General features: G+C 36.7%; 1 protein-coding gene across 2 annotated transcripts in view; it reads right to left on the reverse strand.

Annotated features, from left to right (window-relative positions):
- The window catches only part of LOC112144693 (voltage-dependent calcium channel subunit alpha-2/delta-2), a 45,687-nt gene that overhangs the window by 16,704 nt on the left and 2,795 nt on the right, over positions 1-26,188 (reverse strand). For both annotated transcript variants that reach the window (XM_024269364.2, XM_024269365.2), the window contains exons 2-9: positions 18,285-18,366; positions 6,644-6,760; positions 5,956-6,015; positions 3,229-3,273; positions 2,980-3,115; positions 1,493-1,624; positions 1,314-1,371; positions 1,183-1,233 (exon numbers count right to left, since the gene is read on the reverse strand). In XM_024269364.2, coding sequence (XP_024125132.1) covers positions 1,183-1,233; positions 1,314-1,371; positions 1,493-1,624; positions 2,980-3,115; positions 3,229-3,273; positions 5,956-6,015; positions 6,644-6,760; positions 18,285-18,366 — 681 coding nt within the window. The remainder of the gene's footprint in view (positions 1-1,182; positions 1,234-1,313; positions 1,372-1,492; positions 1,625-2,979; positions 3,116-3,228; positions 3,274-5,955; positions 6,016-6,643; positions 6,761-18,284; positions 18,367-26,188) is intronic.

Consider the following 26,188-nt stretch of genomic DNA (forward strand, 5'->3'; position numbering starts at 1 on the left):
CCACAGAAGATAACTGCAGGTTTGAAGGTGGAAATGTTGAAGCTGCTACAGCCCCAATGTGATGGTAATCACTGAATCCTACAAGAAAACAACACAGATGATTTAATTAAATGCTTTTAAAATTACTGAACCAAACCTCCGTTTTACTTTTGGATGATGCAACATTTTGCACTATTTATTTTCTGATGCTGTGACACTGTAAAAGCAAAGCATCAAACCTGCAGTATAAATATGAAAATAATGATACATATATAGCTCAGTTCCCCCATTAACAAAGTGAATCTGAACCCATTAAGCACATAAATATGCAAAATATCAGTTGTGTCTAATGGAAGGTCACTCGTAGATCCTATTTTTCCCGTTTTATCCGAAAACACAACCTTGTAAAGAGGATCGATGGATATTGAGCACAAGGTTGGAGCACCAATGATGATAAGCAGCTGTATTTTAATAGGGAACACCAAAGTGTGAACCACTAAACTGTGGATACGTAAGTACCACGCTTTTTTATAAATAAAGTTTGATTTGATTCAATCCCACAGGGCTGAAATTAGACAATCTGAGTGTAATTTGTGTGAACATCCAACAGACGTCCTACAAGCACTTACATCCACATTCGGGCACAATCAGTAAGGAGTGCGGCGTAAAGGATACCGAATGACAGCATCACTCGTACGTCATAAATGCCTGTAACGTACATTATCCTTACAAATACTTTGTGATCCACTTACCACATGCAGGACAATCATTTGTCCCATTATCTGTACAAGCCTTGAAGGAACAGTAACACACCTGTACTGTTCAACTCCTGTACAGGTGCATGTCATGTGACCATGGTATTTCCTATACATGTTGATAAATGTTCATTACTACCTGTTGCGAGTGGTCTAAGATTTTAAAATGTGGTCCAGTTTGTCCATTTTTCGTCCGCAGACAGGCTGTTATTATGACCAAGGCTTGAAAATGGGTTTGTTCACATTTAAGCTTTCAGCAGTCCTAAACGGGAGACACCTTTGAGCTTAATCTGTGCTATTTTTACTACAGAGCTGTGTTGAGCCACTGAGCAACCAGATGTGACCCAAACATTAGATTTAAGTGATATGTAGCTTCAACTCCACTCTAAAACGGGAGTCAGGAAACAAACGCAGCATGAAAGCTGATTTAAAGTCCCTCAGCACTTACACATCAACAAGGATGACCATGTCTTTGGGGGACGAAGCTCCTTGGATGTACCTGCGGAAAAATAGTTTGCAACAATTCAACTCCGTTTTTAACAGGCCAACATGTGACATATTTTAAACATTAAACTGTACCAGGGTCTCCTTCTGACGTCATACAGGTCAATTTTATCAGGCGTTTTCCAAGGTGTTGCTGCAGTAACGACAAGAAAAAAAAAACCTGATAAACCACTAAGTTAGTTAGTTCTAGTTTAGAACAAAAAAATATCAAAATACTTTGTTCATGACAGGTAAAGAGGGCTGATTAACCCAACCTGGATAGTAGCGAGTGACACCTGTCGCACTCCCGAATGCCTGCCAGAGGAGAGATGGATCCTCACGACTGTTCTCCATGAAGACCTTTTCCAGAGCCTGTGTCCAGTTCAGCTCATTCAGAATAACTGGAGCTAAAGGGAAGAACAAGATCAATATGATCCAATGAAGTAGAAGTGAGTTTTTTTAGCCTTCAGTTATAAAGACCCACTCCAATAACTGTGTTTTAACATGTTCTTGTGGTATTTTTCCAATAATGAAGGACATATAGAACAAAAAATAATCTTAAATTTGTATTCCTGCAGTTTTCTTTATTCCCATCGTAGTGAAAAATCCAGTAGCAAAAAGGTTTTAGCTTTTAACAAGTTACAACTTGCAAACGACTAGATCCATCTTTTCATTTAGTGGTATGTTGATAAAATTGATTAATAAATCTGAATTGATTTAAACTTAATAGATCAATAATTGATTCATAAAAATATAAATCGATTTAGCACATAAAGCTAAAGTCCGCTAGCTTGATGCTAACATTTAATGGAATTTCCATAGGACGGCTAATGCTAACACTCAGTCCACCTAAACATTCATTACTGACTAAATGAACATCTTTATGAACTCACAGACATTATTTTTCCAAGGAAATATTATATAAAGTAACCATTTGTGGTCTAAAACACAGTTTTTTGCTCATACTTCCTTCTTCTGGAAAAAGGTGTAATGTTATTGCGCGATCGCCACCTAGTGGCCAAACTGAAACGTCCTCCAGGAGAAGCAGCACAATGTTTACAAAGTTAATGATGTGAACATTTTCGTTAGAACTTCTCCTTTAGAGAATCTATGTAACACTGTATGATATTAACATCTCATTATTTCATTAATACATTTTACAGTATTTGAACTGTATCAGATTAATATAAATATATTCAAAACATACAGTAGATAATATAATTTATTTCTTAAAAAATGAGTCTAAATGTGTAAACTCAACATTGAATGGAATTAAATTGAATTGAGAGAATAGAAAGAATAAAAAAAAAAATCTGAACTGAACACCCAGGCTCTTGTAAATCTAATCGTTTCTGGAAGTTATTATCGATACCCAGACCTATCTTCATCGTCCTCATCTGAGCTGGTTCCTGAATCCAAACTATACAGTTGGTTAGGTCCGATAATGCTCGTCATTTTTGTTTCACCACCGGTAATGTTAAGGTGGGAGTGTGGGGGCTGTAAGCTAGTTGGACACGGATAATGGGAATAAGAGATGGGCTTACTCCCCACCAACAGTCCCTCCCACAACTCAGTGGAGAACTCCCAATCAACTCCTGCCGCTCTGCAGAAACTATGTTCTAGAAAACGACACAAATTTTTTGATTTTGCCTAAAAGCGCCATAACCAGAAATTAAACAAATCCACTGGGAACGCTTTGAAAATAGATCAAAAGATGATTGGAGTAAGACTTTCATTAACAAAAAACATGAAAGTCACTCGCCTCCTTTGTAGATATCTGTGGGAATCTGAACTGCTGTGTAGGAGTAGTTGACATTGTTTTTGAAGTTTGGGTCATACACAAACTCCAGCTTGATGTGGGAGGGGTTTTCCACCTCTCCTTCACCATCCATGGAATACTGTACAGATAAAATAACAAAAAAACACTATCCTTTAGTTCCGTTCATGCTTTGGCTGACAAGTCTTCAAGATGAACAGCTGCACTTGTCAGCAGAAGAATTTGTTCACTCACATAGTCCAGCTCTGCTTTGGAGTCATAGTACGCCATGTCCAGCTCCTGTATGAAAGCAGAGTCACAAAAAGAGTTTTCCAAAAAATTTCTTTAACATTTTTTACGTTTGATTTTATTTTTATTCTATTTACCTACACTATTTTCAGTGGCATTAACTATATAAAATTTATGAAATTATTTTTCTACGAATATTTGCTTAACATCTCCTTTTTTGTTTTTACATCTTCAATTTCCTTATCCAGTGGATTCCATATGTTGGGACCGTATATTGATACAGATCTCTCCAACACTTTTCTGTATTGAATGTCCTTTTAAATCAATGTGACTTTGTCTTTTATTGAATTCAACCTGAACATAAGATGGCGCTTTGAACGGGCTAGAACAGCATCTTGGACGCGCGGTTTGCATTCAATAAAACTCTAATTTTTACACCCGTCTTGAGACAACTTCAGACTATGACAGTACAGACTAAACAGCCATTTTCTGATCGTAATTATTATAGTTCTCAGAGTCAGTGAATGCACCCTCATCACTTTTGATTGGTCCTTCGTGTTTGTTGGTCCAAAGCGCCACAAGGGGGCAATAAGTTTTGTAACTGAAACTTTCAGATTTGAAAACAAAAGAGTTCAAAGGGGAAAAAAAAATTGAAACTGAGAAATAAGTTTTGAACATTTGAAGCTGAAAATAATTGAGTTTATTTTAAAATAACAAAAAGTTTTGGACATTTTACTTTTTTTTTGGCCAACCACCAATATTTTTTTCAATTTGATTTTTTTGTGTTTCAAATAATATTTTCCCCGATTTAGCTCCATAAAAAGCTGATGGAAATTAATGTTGGTAACATGTAATAAGTGCAGCCAAGAGATATTGTTTCACATATTTTATGTGAATTCAAAGCTAAATGTTGTTACTGGTCGCAGTATTCAATGAAGTCCCGTTAGCAGTCATGCACCGAGAGCGTGGAGTGCAGCTGCAGATGCGGGAAACGTTTGGTCTATTAACCTGAACCGGAATTTTTCCTCTGGGTCTGTGCAACCAAAAAAACGTTCAGCACTGGCTGTAATACTGAATACCACTGTCACTTTTAATTTGGGCTAATGCTAACTAGCAATAAACAAGCGGTCTTATTTTAAACCGGAAATACGTCACATAGTTCCGTGCAGAGTCCATTTGTAATTCTAAGTATCTAAACAATCTTTTTTTTACTGAATGACTTTGATATATCTGTGTGATTTCTTATTGTATTGTCTACAATGAATGGTTAAAATAAACCAAAAATTCAAAACAAATCAAATCTTGAAAGAAGAAAACCACATTTTTATAAAACGCTGCCCCTTTCTTTTACAATGTTCAGTTCATTTAAAGATTTTTTTTTCAATTAGTCTAACTGAGTACATAAATGGCTTCTGTATAGTCTGACTTGCAGATATTTTGCACAAATTAAAAAAAAAATACACAGAATTAGTTCAGTTTTCTTTTTCGCAATAGAGAAAAACAAATCAAATCTCTTCTTTTTTGGGACAGTAAACACCAAATGTTTCCTTTTTGTTCGGCGTTTTGTTCCGCTCAGAGCGGTCACATTATGATTCAGTAGACAGGCTGGAAGGCCCGCGTGGAGCACCACCATCTGTTACCCAAGTTTCTGAAGAGGCCAAACATACTTCTGAAAACCCATGACTTCCACTCCGAGGTGTTTTCAGTCTGTTCGGATGACCAAAATGTTATTTCCTGGGAATACGTAGGTCTGAGCTTGAGCTCATGACGATTTTTGTGTTGTTTGACATCTTGTGTCCACTAATTCCAGCTTGTCTCGTTCTCAGCAGAGTGCTTTAGAAATCATCTCACCAAACCCATCTGCTCCTCTTTGTTAGTCAACCGTGGGATTCATCAAAACAGTTTCTTTCTCGGGGTTTTGTACTAACAATTTACACACTAGCTGTCTTTCAGATGTCTGTACATATTCCTTCTTTCTTGTTTGGAATTGTGACTTTCACAGATGTTTCTGAATGATTTTAAACTGAAGTTTAAGGATTAGTTTGAATTTTACTGCATTTTCAATGCATAATCAGGGGGTTATTATTCATTTTTTTTGTTTTTTCTTACAAATAATCTTTTTTTTAAGGAGGAGAATTTTAGAGTGCAATGAATAATCAAAAAATCAAATTAAAAAGTTTTAGATTTTATTTTTGTTTCATTCTTTATTAATAGAAAGCTGATTTTCAAACTGTGTGGCTCAGTTTTTAATAAAAACATTAAAATGATCAATGTGTATACTCAGCTTTTCTTCATATTTATTACAGATCTATGTGTTTTGTAAAATAACTTTTATTATTAGGAATTATGAGGCAAAGAGTGGCCAAGGAGAGATTTTAAATTAAACATTGCACCAATAGTGCCCTTCATAAAATGAAAAATCAATGTGGTAGCTGCTGGTTCAGTTCCCGCCTTTCCCTCCCATGTGTTTAAGTGTCCTTGGGTAAAACACTGAACCCCACATTGCTCTTCATGGTTATAGGTTGCCACTACAGAAGTGTTTGGCAGTGGATCCACCTTTAGTGTGTGAATATGTGTGAATGGGACTGTGACTGTAAAGTGCTTTGGGGCTTCTAAGAAGGTAGTAAAGCGATTTTTACATATACATAATTTATCTGAACCGTAAAGTAACAGAACAATGTAGTCACAAACAAAATTTGAATAGAATGATATTGGTCTGTTTTGGGTTTTTACCTTGATTCCATCTTGCCACAGATGCTCTCGCTGAAGCCTCTCAGCTTCACTGGCCAACCGCTGCATATTACAAAAAAAATGGACAGAAACCCATTAAAAAAGATCTCTCCGGCCAAATAGTCAAAGTAAATGTATGATCTAAAGATCCCATGGTGCTCCCTTTGAATCTAGCTCTCTTTGTCATAAAAATCCAGCACATCTGTTACAGCTCTTCCATTAGAAGGCAGCTTAATTCGTTTTTAAATATTCAGAACTTCACAGAATATGTGAATGAGTAGCATATAACAATGCACAAATTGAATATAGATACACATTAAGTGATTATTTAAAAAATAAAAAGAGAATATACAACAAATAAAACCAGTAAATAACAAAAAATCATTTTTTTTTTATGATTTGACATTTAACTAAAAAATGTTGGCTAATTGATGTTTAATAGGAGCCAAAATCATGCTTGTCACATTAAATATTAATTAGCTATAATAATTTTGTATCAAACTATTTGCTTATTTAGTAAAAAACTGTGATTCAACTTTAGTGAAACATCTAAAAATTTTAATTCTATAAAAGTGTGAGGAATAACTGTAACTTCTATAAATTGTACATGAGATTTTTTAATTTATGAAGCTTTAAGCTGAGCAGTTCTTTTAGAAAGTGAAACAAAAAAAGTCAGAAGATGTAAATTTACCTCGAGAGCTTTACGCTTCTTAGCCAGAAGTCTTTCTATATCCAAGGCCACTTTCTCCACAATTCTCCGAGGCTGATTCTTCACCAGACTGAACCGTCGCCTTTCTTCGTTATATATCTGTGGAGAGATTTTTCAAAAGATAGCACAAAGAAGATAGTCAGTCTATAGTGATGCTGTAAACCTCATTACTCTTCAGAGAACTGTTTTTTTTACGAAACTACTTGAGATAGTGTTTAGTAAAATATTGTTTTTGTGATTCAAACAAAGTTTTTAACCCACTGCCCATTAGTTGCTTTGATTTTACCAAACTCCTGCGGAAGTTTGCCTGAAACCGTTGCAGTGTAATACACCACACAAAGGCCACGGAAAAACATGAGTAATGTTAAAACATACATGAAACCATTGAGTGTGGATCGTGAACTGATTGAGTGTGGAGATTCTACCACTAGATTTGTTTCATTCCGTTGTAACTAGTTACTGCTTCTGTTTTTTTGCCACATAGAAGTTTTATTGTCGTCTGGAGAGACCGGGTCAACAGGGGGACAGCCTGAGAAAAGTGTTTGAGATTCAGGCTTGTGTAATTGAACATCCTGTGTTTGTTTGGGTTTGAAGATGATACTGGCAGAAAGAAAAGGATCAGAACACCAAAAACACAATATTGGATTGTGTGACAAAGAGCCTGAGGCAAATGCAAACTTATTTTTTTAAATGTGAGATATACAGATAGGGAGAAGGCATGAAAAACACAAAGAGCGAGGCAGGATGGGGAAGAAACAGGAAGGAGCCAAAACACGGAGAATCGGACTAAGGAGGTACGCTCAGCCTGTTAGCAAACTAAACAAGACTTCGCACTGAGTAGAGGTTGGAGAGTGAAATATATACAGAGTGGTTGATGAGATGATGAGAGACAGCTGAGGAAGGCTTGTACTAGAGAGCAATGGATCATGGGAGATGTAGTAGAGGAAGGGAGCAGGGACCATCAGTACTCTAGCAAGAGCTCCCTCTGGAGGTTGGAGGTGGAGATGGATGATTGAACACTAACGGGTTGGTTTTAATCCAACTCTAAAGTTTATTTCTTGGTTTAAATCAGAAAAAAAGCTAAGGAACAAAAACATGAATTGTGATAAAATGAACTATAACTTCAAAAGGTAATGCAGTATATCCCAACATAAATAACCCAAGAATTTATTTGACAAAATACTCAAGAGTGAAGCAGCAGCATTGGCAGTATTGCATGTTTTGATAGAGTTTACAAGTGTACTCAGATGGGAAAAGTCTGTTGGTCTGGACCGAGTCCACTTCATTTGGTCCATTTGGTCTTGGGTTCGGTAGTTAAACTGCAGACAACCGAACATCTCTGTTTCAAACCAAAGCTTGTAAACAAAACCATGTGACTAAAGACCTCTGCTGTCACTGGGCAGGAAGTATGAGGGCGTCACAACACAAATAGAGAAAGAATAATGGAAGTTGTGCGCTTTGCAATCCTTGTCAGGATATGTAGTACAACAAAAGTACAACAATAATAAAGTAATACACTTTCTACTACTGCTTTGGTACGACTGATGCATGCTGCAACGCCGTTACGGGGGAAACGGCTAAGAAGATACGATAATATGACTTAAAGATTGTTTGGAAAGAGTGAGTAGTAATGTGGATCTCAAACATTGTTGTAATGAGTCTCCATTTATTCTACTAAAATTCAATAAGTTGCCGTATCTCATCGTTGTTCCACGTTTCTCTATGACTCATCAGTTGCTCCTGTTTACATCCTATAATGCTCAGCTTTGGTGGAAGTTTTAGTCCAGTTGTTCCGTTATTCAGACCGAGGAAACTTAGAGAAAACTGGAGCTCAGTCTAATCGTCTAAACAAACTGAGACCACCTCAAAAGATGGGTCAGAGAGTGGTTCCTGGTCCCGGACAGTCCCGAAAAATAGTTCTGGATTATTGGGGAAATTAACTCTGGTTTAGGCGATTTTAAGTAAATCAAACGTGTCCCGTCTGAATACGCCCTGAAAAGACAAATCTACTGATGGTGAGTGACATGGCGTCTGTCTCTGAAATGGAATACTGCAGTAAGGATGGGTCAGAAAAGGTAACTCTCCTCAAGACGGTCACTCGGGTGATCATGCAAGAAGGTGGCTTTAATAAGAATACGTTTATACTTGTTGTCATGGAGAGCTTTTTAGAGGTTTTGATCGTTTTTAAGAGACATTTGGTCAAATGGGACTTGATTGAACTGTGCAAACGTTTATGGTCCAGATATATACACCATTAATCTCAGCTCTAATTGTGTTCATAGTCATTTCCCTGGTAGGGTTTCTATCTTTTGGCATAAGAAATATGAAGCATTTCTAAGTGTTATCAGACTAGAAATAGATTGGATCAGAACTTAAACTTTCTAAAAATAATTACAATGATGAATACATGCCTTTTGAGTGTTGTGTAAATGAGTATTCAAATAGATTAGAACATCTCGTGGCATTTATTCATGATCATCATTCATGACTAATTTAGCTCGTATGCCTGACAGGAGATTCATCGATTTAAGTGAAGCGTGTCACTCCAACTCATTGTAGAAGCACTGCAGATGTACATGACTGTTGTTTCTATGGAAACTTTGTCTGACTTGGCCACCTCTGATCATTTATCTCTTTCTACATCTCTGAGTATGAATCAACTTCCATTGCTGTTGTTGGATGATCCAACAGATTCTCACGACCAAAGTCTTCACTTATTGAAGTATGGTTAAGGAACCATAGTAGTGTCACGTTACCCATAGAAAATGTTTTACTACCTGTTCCAATTAAAAAAAAAATCAATTCAGTCACCATTTTTCCATGAAATGGACTTCGCCATTGATATGGTAAACAGTGATTGATCCGAGTCGGCCTGAGTCAACATTTTCATGACAACACTGTTTCAAACAAGGAGCGTGTTTGTCGGAAAGCCACACCCCTTCAGGCTCAGGAGAATCTACCAATATAACGTTTCAAACGTTCGAGGTGGAACACCATGTGCTCTTATTGAGCCATCTGATTGGCCAGTTTATAACTATAAAAAATATCATAAAAAAAGAGAGCTAACAAGAACATGTCAAAAAAAAAGGTATCAAATCAAGAATGTTATTCTAAAAATAGAATGACTGACAAAGTAATAACTGTCCATTTCTCTATACAAGTCTATGGGATTTTGGCTTTCTTGGACCATGGGCGTGAGAGCGACTTAAAAAATAAATCCAATATGGCTGCTCGATGCAGGGGTTTTCGTTCTGAACTTCCATCCAGGGAGGGTCTCGCCTGAGGAGTAATACAGTAATTCACTGAGCTTGTGTTTTACTGGATAATGTTGTCCATGGTACAGCTTTCTGCTTGTTCTGCTGCTTTCTGCCATGCAGTACCTAAAGTATTGGAGATAATCTTGTTAAGCAGGCTAAAACAACATATTTCCATTCATGATCAAGTTGTATTTAAACATTAACAGGGTATAATGTATGTATTATTTGCCCTCAAAGAAATGTTAGAATCAAGCCAACAACTCTTCTATTTTATGGTCATCAGTGACACCCTTCAGGCACTTGATTTGACCTTACATAAACATTTTTTCTTTAAGTGAAACGTCTCATTTCATGGTCCAACTGCTGCTGTATTGAAAAGCTCATCATCATTTGGTGGAGGGGTATTACCGACCTCTTTAACCTTTATGGACAGCCTCTCTGAAAAGCTAAACACATGTCAAACAGGCAAAGTGGTTGGAGACAGGATCGATAATAATCCGCTCAATGATAATGACTTGGATGCATTTGATTCTTGTTCTGCTGGTCTTTAAGATATCCAAGCCATACTCTTGAGTTATTACCTGGTTCAGGTCCGGTGTGTCCAGCCAATTAAAACATGCCAGAACAGGATATGTTGGAAAACTTGCAGGAATGCTGACCTCGAGGCCTGGAGTTGCCATGATCTCTGGCTGTCATTCTATTAGGAACATTTTTAACCTCTCTGAACACTGGTTAGTTATGGTGTAAATATAGAAAAAAGTAGTTCAAGATGCTCATTTTGACGCATAATGGCAGTATGAGGCTTAAGATTCCTGTGTCCAGATGTAGTGGTGCCAGATTGGGGTATTTAAATCAGATGGTATTTAAATCAGAAGACTTAACAGTCAGAAAATGGAAGACAATGGAGTAATCGGAGAAATGACAGACCCCAAGAAAAGCTCGACCAGGTGGGTGTCCTCTGTGATAAAGTCTGAAATAAAAAGTCATAACCCACAGCTAACATCTATAAATGATTTAGTTGACATTAGGAAGTAATTATTAAATTTAGATTTTTTTTTTGATTCTTTTAAACTGCTGCTTTAGCTCCAGTGTTGACATTCTTCGGACTATCATAACTCTTCAACCGTTTACGCAAGGGATGCCCAAATCCGGGCCTCGAGGGCCAGTGTCCTACGTGTTTTCTGGGCTGGGTATCGATCATAATTTCCAGAAACAATTCGATTAAATTCACAAAAGTCTGGATCGATTCGATTCCGATTTTTTTTCGATTCTTTTGATTCCATTCAATTTTGAGTTTACCCATTTATACACATTTGTTTAGAAATAGATTAATAATCTTCTATATATTTTGAATATATTTATATTAATCTGATACAGTTCAAATACTGTAAAATGTATTAGAGAAATAATGAGATTGTTAATAGCACACAGTGTTACATGATCTCTCAAAAGGAGACATTCTAACAATTGTTCTGCCTCTCCTGGAGGGCGTTTCAGTTTGACCACTAGGTGGCGATCGCACTATAGCAGAAGAAGAAGACAGAATGAACAAAAAACGATGTTCTAGACCACAAATGGTGACTTTAAACACATATTTCCCTAAAAGAGTTTGGAAAATTCATACCTGTGAGTTTATAAAGATGTTAATTTAGTCAGCAATGCATTTTTAGGAGTGTTAGCATTAGCCATCCTATGAGAAATTCCATTAAACGTTAGCATCAAGCTAGTGGACATTGGCTTTATGTGCTAAATTGATTTTATATCTTTTAGAAATCAATTATTGATCTATTAAGTTTAAATCAATTACAATTGATTAATCGATTTTATTAACCCAGCCCTAGAATCAGCTGATTCACGTTGATCACGTAAACAATCAAAGAGTTACGATAGGTCAAAGAGCGTGTTCTTTAGAGGTCGTTGGCAACACCTCTGATGCTAAATGGTTAAAAAAAAAGGTACATGACAGCGTAAATAGTGACAACAGAGGCACAGAAAGTCCTTTTCAGTACTTTACAGTACTGAAAGTACTGAAAGTACTGTAAAGTAACACTCTCACAACACTGAACAGATTTCTTAATGCCTTATTTTGGAGATATTTTAGGAGCTGACCTACTTAAAATTACAAACACCTAACTTGAATCAATCCTAAAAAGAGACTGAGGCCTACTGTTTAGTTTGAAGTTCATGAATTTACAAAATATAAATCCTTTTCATGTCTATACAGGGAGCTCACTCGGGAACAGACACTTGTTGTTGTTCGGATGTTCTGTCCAAGTCTAAAAATGGCTCTTTCATCTAAACATGTTCGTCAGCAGTGTGTGTTGCACTCAAAATACTTTTCCATAGGAGAATTGCTGGAGGAATATAGAACCAAAAATAACATGTCATGAGGTTACATGCATGTTTTAATTAAATCATCCAGAGAAAAAACTTGTTTCTATACTTTCAGAGACAATGCAAATATTATTGTTTTTCATTATATGTGAAATGATAAAAAAGGATCCCCACTGGAGCTCCTGCTGAGGGAAGCCATGTCTGCAGATGTTTTTTTTTAGTATCTCACCATCACTATTTTCATAAAGAAAAGCTTGTTTCCATGGAAATACAACTTGAAATATCTCTCCTCTCTGAAACTTTTATTTTGTCGTTCCCAGTGTGCATCTGGAAATGAATGTCTGTTAAGGCATCAATATGAATACAAAAAAATATGTTTCGTGATCAAATGTGGCAGTGATTGGACATTGTTGCTTGAAAATCGATGATTTGTAACCGTATTTGTAATGGATGTGAGCTGTTCCAAGCTGCTGACACATGACACATGGCATCTCTCATCCCGTTGAAAGGAATCTGGACAAATGTATTACATTGTGTGAGTTTTCTCTTTATGAATAAACAGATCAGATGCTTCACTGACCCATGCTGCCCAGATGGGAACTCACAGTAATAAACAGAGTGTACTGAGCACCATCTGTGGAGAACTCTGTCTAGTGTAAAATATATTCAGCATAGCAGCATGCTACTTAATGGGAACATGATGAAAACAAACTTCAGTTATCGTGAGATTTGCAGGATGTCACTCTATGACCTGTTTTCTCTTGAGAGGATAACAGTTATGGTTATGGGAAGAGTGAGCCCACAGACTATTTGATATTAAATCTGTTTCTCAGCAAACATTGATGGAACTTGTTGCAATGACTTTTATAGTATAACTTTTTGTTGTACCTAAGTAGGGTTGGGCACTGAAGTTCGGTTCCAAGTAGGGCTGTAACGAGTATCCGGGTGCTCGGGTATTCGCGATCTGCTCCCAAAATTTTGAGTACGGATATTCGCGACGTCCAAGATCGCTGATTGACGATCTTTATAAATGTAGTAAATTGTAGCAAAAGATGATCAAAATATCATCTGGGGACAATGTATTTTTGCTCTGAAATGCAGATTAATGTCGGATTTTAAGTTTACGAACTAAAATAAAGCCGAAAGAGCCGCCGTACTTCTACAGGAAGTAAACACATCTTCGTGACGGTGAAGCTTCCGGTTTTCAACGTAAAACTTGCGAGAACTTTTTTCCGTTCAAAAACTGAGACTGAAGTTCCGCTCACAGACATAACTTCTGAAAAAATGAATTAGCTTTAGCATCAGAGCTTTAGCGCCAGTGTTTTCATTCTCACTCTTCAACATTTGACGTAATTAACGAAACTCCAGCTTATTCTGAAGAAACAGCCTCGTGCTGCTGGAAGGTGGATGTAATCAGCGCGAATCAGCTGATTCTGCTGCGACAGAAAATACTTTTCATAGGAGCTCCACAGCAATATGTGATGCTTAGAACGCAAAATATTGAAGGACTTTGAAGATAAAAAACTGTGTAGAACATTTTCAGGTTTTGTTGTTAAAAGACCCAAAACAAAAGTGATTTTTATCCTTTTTATGTTGTTTTACTGCTGAACCAGAAGATTGAAAAACAAAAAAAACTTTAAAATGACAAAAAAAACCTCTTTTTATCTGAATCTTTGTGTTTTTTAATCAGTTTAGTTGATTCTGATCACCTGTTCTAAATAAAGGTATAAATGATGATTAAATACAAATATTTTCAATTTTCATCCATCCAGTAAATAGACATACACATAGCAATAAACATTATAATAAAAAGTAAGAATTGTGGTTCAACTCGTGAATCGTTGCTCTTGATTCGTGAATCGAATTGGATCGCCACCTAAGTGATGATCCACAGCCCTAGTTCCAAGTAGGAACCGTTATAATTTACACTGTTCTACCGAAACCGAAAGAAGCAGTACCGCATTTTAGTGCTAAGTTTTATTGAAGGTCTATTTGTCTTAGGACATGTCAATCACTTCTACTCTATTCAGTTCTTTGAAATTCTAGCCAATACCTTTGCCTTTCCTGCAATAGTATAAAAGCACTGACGGGGCGACAACGTCTTGTCGAATGCCTGGCTGCATTTCACAGCAGGTCACAGAAGTTTGACAGGTCGCTGCGTCGCATCAGCCAATCAGAAACTCAGCTTTGGCCACATGACGTTTTCAGTGACCAGATCAGCAGGTAAAATACTAACCCAATAAACCGCGGCGGTTCTCCGGCTGCAGCCAGCCTCCTGAAATACAGCGGAGCTTGCCCACTCCAGATGCCGGGAGAGAGCGGAGCGCGGGCAGTCTGCTCGGCTCTCCTGAACTGTGATATTTTTCTTATTTTCGTGGAGACGATAATAAAAAAAGATCCCCTATTTTTCCCCCCTCTCGGGTTAATGCGGGCAGCCTTCAAGAGACACAGAAAAAGCGGAAGCGGCTGTCATGCAGACACACCCCCAAGTAAGATTAAAACCCCATAACCCCTCAGACAAGCTCAAGATCACATGTTTTACAGGCGGCGAGCAGCGAATTTGCAGCCAAATAGTGGCGGGCCATCGGTTTGCAGCTCTGATTTAATGGTAACAGTGACCACGACAAAAAAACAACACTCAAAACCTCAACTTTTGACACGGTGGTCTTAACCAAGCATCAATATGTGACTTGGGAATGAAAATGTGTTGATTTGGGAGGACGTAGGCATGATTTTTTATTACTCAAGTACCGAAATTGGCACCGATTAGGAACCGAAACCAAAGAACCGCTTTGGGACCAGAACTGCATAAAACCCCATCGGTGCCAAACCCTTTACCTAAGTACTAATCCTAATGAATAACGAGTAATATTTTACTTCTTACATATCCACTAACTTATGTTATACCACAAACTTACAGCCTAAAATGTATCACTGAAAGAAGCGTGATCTTGAGATTTTGGAGATAGAAAAAATATGTTGAACTAAACCTTTTTTCTGCTAGCGATCAGTCACTCTGAGTTTATATATACATATGTTATTTTACTAATGTTCCTGTTTGCTTTCAAAGAACCAAACAAAAATTACACTTTTGTGTTTTATTTCTGTGTTTAGTGGAAGGAAGGATGGATGGATGGATGGATGGATGGATGGATGGATGGATGGATGGATGGGTACATAGATTTAGCTATATGTATTCCTCATTTCATAAGTACAGTCTGCGGCAGGGAACAAGGCACAGTGTACAAGCAAGTGTGCAGTTTTCGAGCTGCACACCACAGTGTTCTATATTTAGTCACTAACATTTGAAAGAACAAAAACTCACACCTTATTTTATCATTTGAAAGCTGTTTGTGTTTCAGCTCAAACCTCCTCTCCTTCAAACCGCGTCTTTTGCCAGAGTTGAACGTCTTCCTGCAACAACTCACTCTGCAGATCAGAGCAGGACCAAATGCTATTCCATAAAAGGCTGCAGACGCTCAGCCTTGTCATTTCATGACTTGTACCAGGAGTCCTGGGAGATTTCTTACATCTTTTTTTGACTTAACAGACTTTTAATGAAAAAAAAAGTGTAATCAACCTTTAAAAAAAGGATGCTGCTTAGATAACCCTTTAATGAGACCTTCTAGATTAGAAACAGAGTTTCAAAAGCAGGCAGCGATTAGTAAGACGTGCATGAAGAAGAGAGTGTCACATCAAGCATTACTGCAGCCTGACCATCTGCTCTGCTTTGACACAAACAAAGAGGACACGTGCTGCTGCTCTCTGCTGGGGTGACGCCCACACATCTCTCTTGCAGATGATCTCTGGTCCTGTTTGCTGACATTTGGTCTCAAACTCCTTCTACTCCAAGCATCTGTAGTTCTAGCTACAAATATACTCAATGAAAAAAAGGTCATGTTTTCTTTTTGACCTATTTCTTTCTAAAAGTAATAAATAGAAAGCCCAATATTTGGATGTAAACCTTTTTATGATTTGTTTCGTTGAAGACTAAAACTGACACTTTTGACTAAACTACAGATGTTTTTCTATAAACATGTATAATCTGACTTGTAATTTGATATATATAAACACATGATTGGTTTTATGCACAACAGTCATTTAAGGCTTCAAAGCTAAAGCACAAATACAGAAAATAAACTTGAAAACAAATGAACATTTATTGATTATTTTCTTTAAGTTTTGATGTTATTTTGGATAAATGAAGCTAGCATGTATTGATATTTAGACGGGAGCTAGAGCGATAGAACTATTTAGTATAACCCATAACCTCCAAATCTCAGGCTAGAAACTCCACCGTTGGACAATTGAGTTTGTAACAAAAAAAGGCCCGATTTAAATTAAATAAAGATAAAGGTGTAAAGTTTTTCAAAAAGTATTACTCACTTTTACTTGAATTCCTAACATACAATCTACTAAAATACATAACCCAGGAGGTCACATGACCACTTGTTTTATTTCCTTTAACTCACAGCCCTATTTTACTTAATGCTCAGAATAAAGATTTTGTTCTTTAATTAAAATTTGTCCGCCCATAAACAACTTAAAAAAAGAATTTACAATCAAGTATAATTCAAACATCTATTGTTGGCAGATACGCAATGTCAGGAAACTTTTCCTGAAAACAGACTGTAAAGAAACGCAGCTAAATCGTACCAAAGATTCAATAAGAGGAAATGATGTCACTCAATAACAGAGAATATTGTGTCTAACATTTATATCAGCTAGAAGACTAAATAAAACTCTGTTAAACCATGTAAATACAAGTAAAAGAATCAGTCAGCATGTCTGCAAATTATGATTTGGTATGATAATATAATTCAACATAAGAAACTCAAAGACTTAGAACAAATAAATAGAAAAAAATTAGGAAGTAAAAAAACAGATTTTCTTACTGTAACACACAGGAACCAGAAATACATGAAAATATAAAGCATCCAGCAGACTTAAGGGATAAAATCATCAACAAATTAAAAAATATTCCCTAATTATTTAGAATTGTGGTTGTTATTAAGCTGCACATAACAGACATTTTTTTTTAATTCACGAGCTGCTTTTGTTAGTTATGTATTAATTACAGTGGTCATGAAGTGCAAATCACATTAAAAAAGTAATTAAATAAAAATATATATATTACAGATCACAATGAGAACTAAAAAAAAAAAAAAATCATAAAAAATATATTACATTTTAGAAATGTAAGAAAATTTTTCAGAAACCAAAAAAAGCACTTCTGAAAACAAAAGTAATTTCCAGAAAATGAAACTTTGAAAAAGAAACACAATATAAAACCAGAGGAGGTATGGGACACAATGGATTGGATGATGATGTTGAACTGTGGTATAGATGTGATTGATCAATCACTGAAATTTGCAGTGGCTGTGGCCAAAAGAAATATCTTTTGTTGGACGATATCGCCATGACAAAAAAGCTCCGGTTAAAAAGGGAGAATAAACGTAATCATCTAATCAGAAATGTTCCATAAGACCTACTTTGTCTGGTTCCTTGTTTTGTTTAAATTTTTAATATTTGGAATTCTGGAAATTACTTACATTTGCTAAATCATTTCATTTTTATTTAGTTCATTTTTTGGGAATTTGGTTTTGATTTCTAAAATTAATGTTGCTTTTTTATATAAATGTGTTACTTTTTAATTGTTAATTGAGTAATTTGTTGTTGTAATTTACTCCTCTAGGCCACCGTAGTTAATTCTTGTTTCATGCATCAAAGAAACTCAACTGAAATTTAAAAAAAAAATGAAAAAAATGATGATTGTGTTAAAATAGAAAACAGCAAGTGTAAACTATACTTTCATATCTGACCTGAAAAAAGTGTAATTGTTGGGTTATGGTTGTACTAGGAAAAACAACAACATAAACAAACAGGTGGAGCAGCAAACTGTAACAGTTTTCTTGTTTTACAAAGCACTGGAGCTTAATGGAGCTGCAGCTTTTTAGCAAACCATCCTCTCTCCTCAATGCGTTTCCTATTGAGTTTCTGCTGCACGATGATGAGTAAGACCACAGACTCACCCCTTTCAGCTGCTGAGCTCCAGTGATGTGCTGAAAGACTCTGTCAATCTCCTGCTCGATGCGTCTGGCCCAGTGCATTATCCTGCACATGAAAACCAACAGTCACACAATTGCACAGTGTAAAAGGATATTAGTGGGTTTGTGTGAGATCACTTAACAAAAGAGAAGCAGAAATGTGTGAAAGAAAATCAAAACACATGCGATGGATGCTTTCTTTTTGCCATTTTTGAAACCTACACTCTCAGGCTCCCTACTAGAGAGATCAAATTATCTAAGATTTTGAGGCAGCGATAACATCATCGATTTGCTTCCTGTTGATTAAATAATTGATGCAACAAGACTTCGTATTGGATGCTTATCTGACAATTGTAATGAAACTCTGTTGGCTTTCATAGATTTTCTTCATCTGCTGCTAAAGATAGAGCTGCAGAGACTCTCCATTAAACAACGCAATTAGTAAATATTTTTTTGTAAAATACATCCACAGATATTAGTCATATGAACTGTTTATTACATCTCAAACACTAGACTCTCATCCCTTCTTACCGAAGCTCCCGTTTCACCTCTGAAGACTTGGCGTCCACATGCATGGGTTATATTACCACAGTATTTAATTCTACCTAATTGTGACCCTGTAACTACATGCATAGAGCAAGAATTAGCTCAGGTCTTAATAGCACTGTAAAGTAGTTGATGTAGATTTTACAGTAATCTACTGGCAGCCGGATGCCAGTAAATTACAGAAAAGCATTTCACGGATTTATTACTGTAAAGTAGAATTCATGTGTCCTCTTTCATATTACAGTAATACAGCAGTAAGATTAATTACATTACACAAATAGTTTACCGTATTTCATTTTACAGTTATATTACTGTAAAATGAAATACAGTAGGTATTGGCATCCAGTTGTCAGTAGTGAGTACAGTAATTGTACTGTGCTTCCTTTAACAATAATATTACTGTATTTTCATTTCCAGTTCATTTACTGTAAAGAAAATATGGCAAATAAAAATGTATTCTGGTTCACTAACAACAACTTGTTCATTTGTTGAGTGAAGGCTATTTTCACCTTTGTGCTTAGTTTATTACAACCACTCTTCCAGTTGTTTTTAGCCAAGGCCATGTCCACCCTGATTGAGTTCTTAGATCAATGCAACACCAGACAGAGACATACAATCCTTTGTTTTTATACCACTGAACAGTTTCAAGTCCACTTGAATGAAATGAGCAGTGCACAGAGAAAATATACAAACTGTACTAGTTAGGGATTAAACTTAGACCAAGTAAGAAAGAGTAATGACCTAGTTGTTTGTATTTGGCTGTATTTGGGTGGAGATTTTCCCTTTGTGTTCTGATTCACTGTAACTGGGAAAATACAGTGGTGATGAGGGAAATTCCCACAATTCATTGCATTTTACAGTAAATTCCCACAGTTCAATGATGTTTACAGTATAATACTGTAATATCTTTGTACAATATTTTACTGTTGATATTGCAGTAAAATACTGCTCAGTTTATATAAATCTGTTACAGTATGGTTGAGGCACAGATTGTCCCGCACTAAAAATGTAAAAATTGCACTTTATCCCTCATATATCAAAATCCACAAAGTTCTACAATGCTGTCAGGTGAGTAAAGTCCACAAATAAAGGGGAAGCATGCTGATCCTAATTGATTAAATGCAAGGTAATGTGCATTTTGTTGTGAAGCTTACATGCAGTTGCCAACGGAAACCAAAATTCAAGTTTTTGTGATCATTGCACATTTTAAGCTCTTCAGTCATATCACCAGAGAGACTGTTGTTCTCTCTTCTTGCATATTTTCCAACTGTATTCTATTGAAAAAGAAAATATGTGAATCATCACAACTGTTCCTGTGTGTTTTTTGTGGATGCACACTGAAGAATTGCTTTTTCTATGTGGTTCTGATTTATGTGAGTGACTTCATGTAAAGAACATGTTGTAAAAAACTACATAAATAGTCCATGTTTTGACCAGAATAAAGCAAAAATCCCATTTAACTCGAGGGGTATTTTTAACTTGGTGATTAGAGCAGTAATTCCTAACTATTCCAGACTGTTGAAGATTTGCTCTATCTAAACCAGGAGCAACATTGAAGTGTATGTAACCAAAATGATGAAAAAGTCTGATAAAAAATTCAGTTTTTAGGGTTATTTACAGTCTTTGCCACACTTGGACTCACACTCCTCCAAATGCCCAAAGAATGGATTTATCATCAGTCAGTTTGGCTCCCAGCAGAATTAGAAGACAGCCTCTGTGATTAAAGCCTTGTCAGGCCCGCTTCTACTGTCGGACAAAGCCATGAATCTTCACTCAGCTGTCCAAAGTCACACACAAAAACATCTTTCGGCGATGCTGTAAAGCATTCCTGCTCTGTGTTGATTCTATTTGTACTGAAATGGACACTTCAGACCCTGAAATGTAGAGCTAACACTCAGTGCAGTATTAGACCTCTTGAAGAAACATTCTCTATTTCTAGAAGGTGCCAAACCAGAGGGATGGTGTGAAAATTTAACAAGGTCTTCTTTTTTCTTCCTAACTCTGCACAAGGATATAACTACAAAAAACAATTTGAAGGAGTAATTGAATGCTTGAGTGTTTTGACACTGACTGCACCATATAAAAGTGGAATCATTTTCAGCTGGAGGCCGCTGCAAAAAAGAAGCCACTGCTGTGCTTTTTCAGAGCTTTGGAAAAAAGAGAGCATGAACTTTATTTGACAAAATAGAGGGAAAATTCAAGAATGTTACATTTCAGTGTGACTCTGTTACTTCAATCCATTTATCACTGAGCATAACTAGAAAAGTTGAATTACCTGCGATAATGCTAGTGTGAATGCTTTTTGTTGAAGAAATTTACTGTTAATGCTGAAGGGATTTGCTGAAAATGCTAATGCTATTTGTCTTCTGCTAAAATTGCTAAAAGACTTAAAGTTGCAGAAATTGCATTAAGTGCCCAAAGAATTTGACGAATTTCTTGAAAAATTGAAAATAATTCTGTAAAATTTAGAATGCATAAAGGTATGAACTCAGAATTAGCCCAAACATCAGTAGATGCCAAATTAACCTCAAAAAAGTGAGTATTTTGCTCAAATGTTAGCTTACCTCCTAACAAACTCCTTGGTGAATACCAAATTAGAGAAAAAAGCTAGCACATTGCTAAAATATTAGCTTAACTTAGCATTAGCCTTAAAAACTTAAGCAAAAGCCAAATTAGCCTAAAAAGCTAGCACGTTGGTAAAATATTAGCTTAAGTTGGCATTAGCCTTAAAAACCTAAGTAAATCCAAAATAGCCAAAAAAAGTTAGCATGTTGCTAAAATTCTAGCTTAACTCAGAACTAGAACCCAAAGAACTCAGTAAATACCAAATTAGCCAAAAAAAAAGCTAGCACGTTGCTAAAATACTTAACTCAGAATTAGCATGTTGCTAAAATATTAGCCAAATTCAAAATTAGTCTAAAAAAAAAAACCTCAGTAGCATAAATGTTCTTAGCATGCTGAACGTTTTGATACCAATACTGCAGAGGTTTAAAAATCCGTATGAGAGAAAAATAAATAATAAGAAAGAGAAACAGAATCAGTGAGAATGTTTACAAAGCATTTACACAATAATACTGGACAGGACTTTTCGTGGACTGTAAAACCTATTTTGCCTACTTAAATGAAAATATTCAATAAAGTTGCAAAGCTGTAAACAAAAACGTCTAATTAGACTTTGTTATTTTGTGTTGTTTTATTAAAGGACGTTCAGAAGAGGAACTGCAAACATTTGGGATTATTACATGATTAGTGTATTCTATGTCATCATTTTATAAATGTATTGCACGGATGGAGATAAACAGTCAACATACCTTCGAAATATAATGTTTTACACTTTCAGAACTGTAAATTAATGTATCTGTAGCTTTGAGATTTTAAACAGATTGGTGAGCTTCTTTTATCCTATCTTTGGTTTAGGCGAGAGTTACAAGAATATTATTGTTAGGACACAACCCATGTCTATGTCACTGTTGATTATGGAACTCCAAGCTCAAACTTAATCACATTCTACAGCTGCTGCATTTTATGGTAAAAATGTTATTTAATATCTATTGTTGAAATATATGATCATTTTCAGACTCTATAACTTAAAACAAGGTGCTAACATTTAGGAAATTGTCTTTTTCAAACTATGCTGAATTTCTAAAATACGCTAATTTGCTGTAAATTAAAAAATAAAAATCTTCATAAACAGAAGCAAAGATGCTTGTAATAATGCAGCAAAAGATGTAAAAAAAACATTTTCATGCTCATACTCAAAAAGACTACAGTCACTTTACTTCTCAGATGAGATTTCTAATTTATGTCCTGTCAAACACCTTTTTTTCTGAAAGCAGCTGCAGAGCAGTTACTACCTCTGCTGCAGCTGAAACACCAGCTTTTCTCTGCTCCATTTCCTCTCCTCTCAAGCCCTGTGGGACATCAGAAAACTCTGTAAAGGAAAGCTGCTGCCAAAGCACACTTAGCAGTTGTCTTCTCTGTTACCTGCTGTGTCTATATACCCGTATGAGGAAAGACAGAGAAGAACTACAAGAGGTGACCTATATTATAATGTGTATCAGAGAAATATGTTTTTTCTACGTTCCTCCCTTACCTTAGAACATGATAGAAATGATTGGTGGATACTTCCTCGAGCAACCATGAAGGTTTATGGTTATTTCTAGTGAAACTACAGTTTTTTAATAAAAGTGTGACTGTTGAGTTTGTATGTGAACTTCATGGGGGAGGGTTCTATCACCGAAAACTCACTTTAAGAAAAAGGTCACAGAAGTGTTTTCACTGCGCAGACTTGCTCAGAAGAGCTTCATGAGGGTTCATCTCTCTGCACCTCTGGGATAGAGAACTAGCTTCTTCATTTGCACTTGTGCAGCTGGTGGAAGTTTAGAGTACATGCACTTGAGTCCAGGTTGATGGATCCAGACATTGGGGGCTTGTCCGAGATGGAGCTGATATATTCTACTCCTTGATTTGGAGCTCACACTCTCATTTGAACTTGTTTTACCACAAGGATTTCAATGTTTTATATTCATGCAGTCCGACTTCAAGACAGAGGTTCTGAATACTAGAATACAGAGGGCAGAACTGGCAATTGATCCACACCTGGTTGAAAGTAGCATCAAATGATGAAGGAAAATTAACATAGAAACCCTGTAGACAAGTGTGTAGAGAAGGTCTACTGAGAGCAACTGGCAGAAAAAACAATCAGAGAGATTGAAAACACCACAACACTGTTGAGGTGGCTGACCTGATCACTGTGGCAGCAATTTTAAATCAAGTGTTGGACACCAGTAGTGAGAAATATTATCAACTGGAAAAAGGAAATTTATAAGGTCTGGTAATTTCATGGAAAAGCTGAAAGGAACCACCAGATAAAGCGCATTACAAACTAATCGGATGCTTGCTAAGGTCAAAACTCAGATGTGGATCAAGTTCAAGAGCATGGAGATTGTTTTGGTTAACTCTGAGGAACCTCAGGCCAAAAGGAAACAAAGAAATTTTAGAACCTTGATTCAACTTCATTCTTTTATTTTCAGCATTTAAGCTTTTTCAAATTGTTACGCTGCATGAGGCATCTGTCAGGATTTAGCGCTCTGTTCCCCCATCTGGTCTCCGGAGAGAGCTATCTCTAGAGTACTGAATATACTACATCTCCCAGCAACCCCAGCACACAGTTCCTGGATGCTGCTCAGCTGGCTCTCATTTTCCAATCACCTATAGGACACTAAAGCACAGTACAGAACCTCACTCAGTGCGAAGTATTGTTTGTGCCATTACTGCATTACTGAGCGTTTCTATCTGGACCTGATCTTTTGTTTCTGACCCTGCGTTTATCTCCGATTGCCTGCCCTGACCCTCGCCTGGACCCTGACAACTCTACCCTCTTCTTGGAGGATCCCATGCTCATGATTGACCTCTGACTCTGATTTAGCTTTGTGGATTTTTAGCTGTGCTTAGTTCCTGTCTGAACCAATAAACCTGCTGCACATGGAAGCAGCTGTTTGCCCGTTTGTGACATCACCGTAACGTCCCTTTCCCACATTGAAATGCTGAAATATTATCCCTTTTAGACTTCTTTGTGCTGTAGTTACTGTATCCAACATTGCCCAGCTTGCAGTAGCAACTCTCAACAACACAAAAAAAGAACTCAAACATCTGTATTGCTTCTGTCGTGCACCAGTCCTCGTCCCATGCCCCTTATTCAGTCAGTAACCGAGCCCTATCAGTCCAAACCCCCAACAAAGACAGAGCCCAGGGCCAACACACCCCGTCTGGTACATTCACTAAACTATGGAAAATAGAGCACAAGTGGAACCCCAACAGCCCAACTCAGTCCGCTACAATGTTTACAGTAGAAAGCGCCAGTGTGCAGACAAGTTCAAGGGTTCAACGACTGTGGGGGATCCAAGTGGCTGTGAATGGCCACTTGGATCCTAAAATTTTAGAAGCTAACTTTCGTTTGGGTCCCACCATACAAAATATCCGGTAAAGCTTTGGTACAGCGTAAAGCTACTTTCTCTGCTTCAGAATCAGCTGCAATTATGTTCATTGTGTAAACAGTTGAAACTGTTGGAGTTTTAAAGGGTTGATAATCTTTTCTATTGTAAAAAGATCAAAGATTGTTGGAAAGTGAATACTGTAAACTGTAAATACTGAGCCTAATTGATGTGCAGCAACGCTCTTTACTCTAAACGTCCCTTTCTCTTGGCCTTTTTTCAACGCTCCCAAATATCTCAGAGCTGGAAAGGAATCACAATTTTACCAGTTTAATTGTATGTAATTAAAGGGTACTAGGTACAGCCCACAAGTCTTCTGTTTATAACTTCTGCATACCTTTGCAGAGCTGTGGGGTGTTTAAGCCAATTCCCAGAGATTTTTTTCTCCCCAAAGCCTAAAGGTAGAAAACAATGTGACTCCCCTTAATATATTCCAAAGTTTGCATTCATCAACCCAAATGTCATTGTTTTCCAGGTTGATTAATTATTAAGAGGTTATAACTCCTGCTTCAAGGGGAGAAAAAACATATTTTCCCTCATTGGACTCATTTTAATTGCACAAAAAAACTAAAAAAATACAGAGTTGTTGAAAAAGGATTTTTAAACCCAAACTCAATATCAACTGTCAAAAAAAATCTATATTTTTCAAGTGTTTGGGGATACAGTGTTATATAACTCAAGCCTCTAAATAATGCATGAAGACAGCAAACTGTGAAAACCCTCAGAAGATCGACAAGCTTTGGAGGATGCTACAGAAATAGATATCGGAACCAAAGGATGATATGAACCATTTGTTTTTTTAATTAATTTTGTATCGCTTTTAGTGGGGAAACATCTTAATAAACTCCCATTAATATGAAACTTAATGTGAGAACACAGTGTCCCTCCCCTCAGCACCAACATTAATAGAGACAGCCCGTCTCTGTTTAAACACTCCATGATTCTAATTTTATGGATTATTTTTAAAAAGGTTCACATGGCATCCAATCATGGTTATATCAAAAATAAATCACATTAGCAGCCCTTAAAGTCCTCTATTGACATTTTTTTATTTTAGAAAAACGTTCCCAGTAGTGTTTTAATTATGAATGTGAAGTTTTTAACCAAAATCCAACAGCCTAAATGTCTTAAAAAGCTATTTTTCATGTTGATCTGAAGCCTCTGTTTCAAAAATCCCCTTGAGGGGGCGTGGCTTTTGGATCTGAGCTGAGCAGCCCCGCCCCACTCCTGATCCCCACAGTCTGATTATAATACTCTGTCTCGTGTAAATCTTCACCGCTGCTACATAAAAACATCCATCAATCTGGGTAATGTCCAGCCGTATGGTTCTGATCCGGATGTCAGCTGGAC

This window comes from Oryzias melastigma, linkage group LG5, assembly GCF_002922805.2.
Source record: "Oryzias melastigma strain HK-1 linkage group LG5, ASM292280v2, whole genome shotgun sequence".
NCBI lineage: Eukaryota > Metazoa > Chordata > Actinopteri > Beloniformes > Adrianichthyidae > Oryzias > Oryzias melastigma.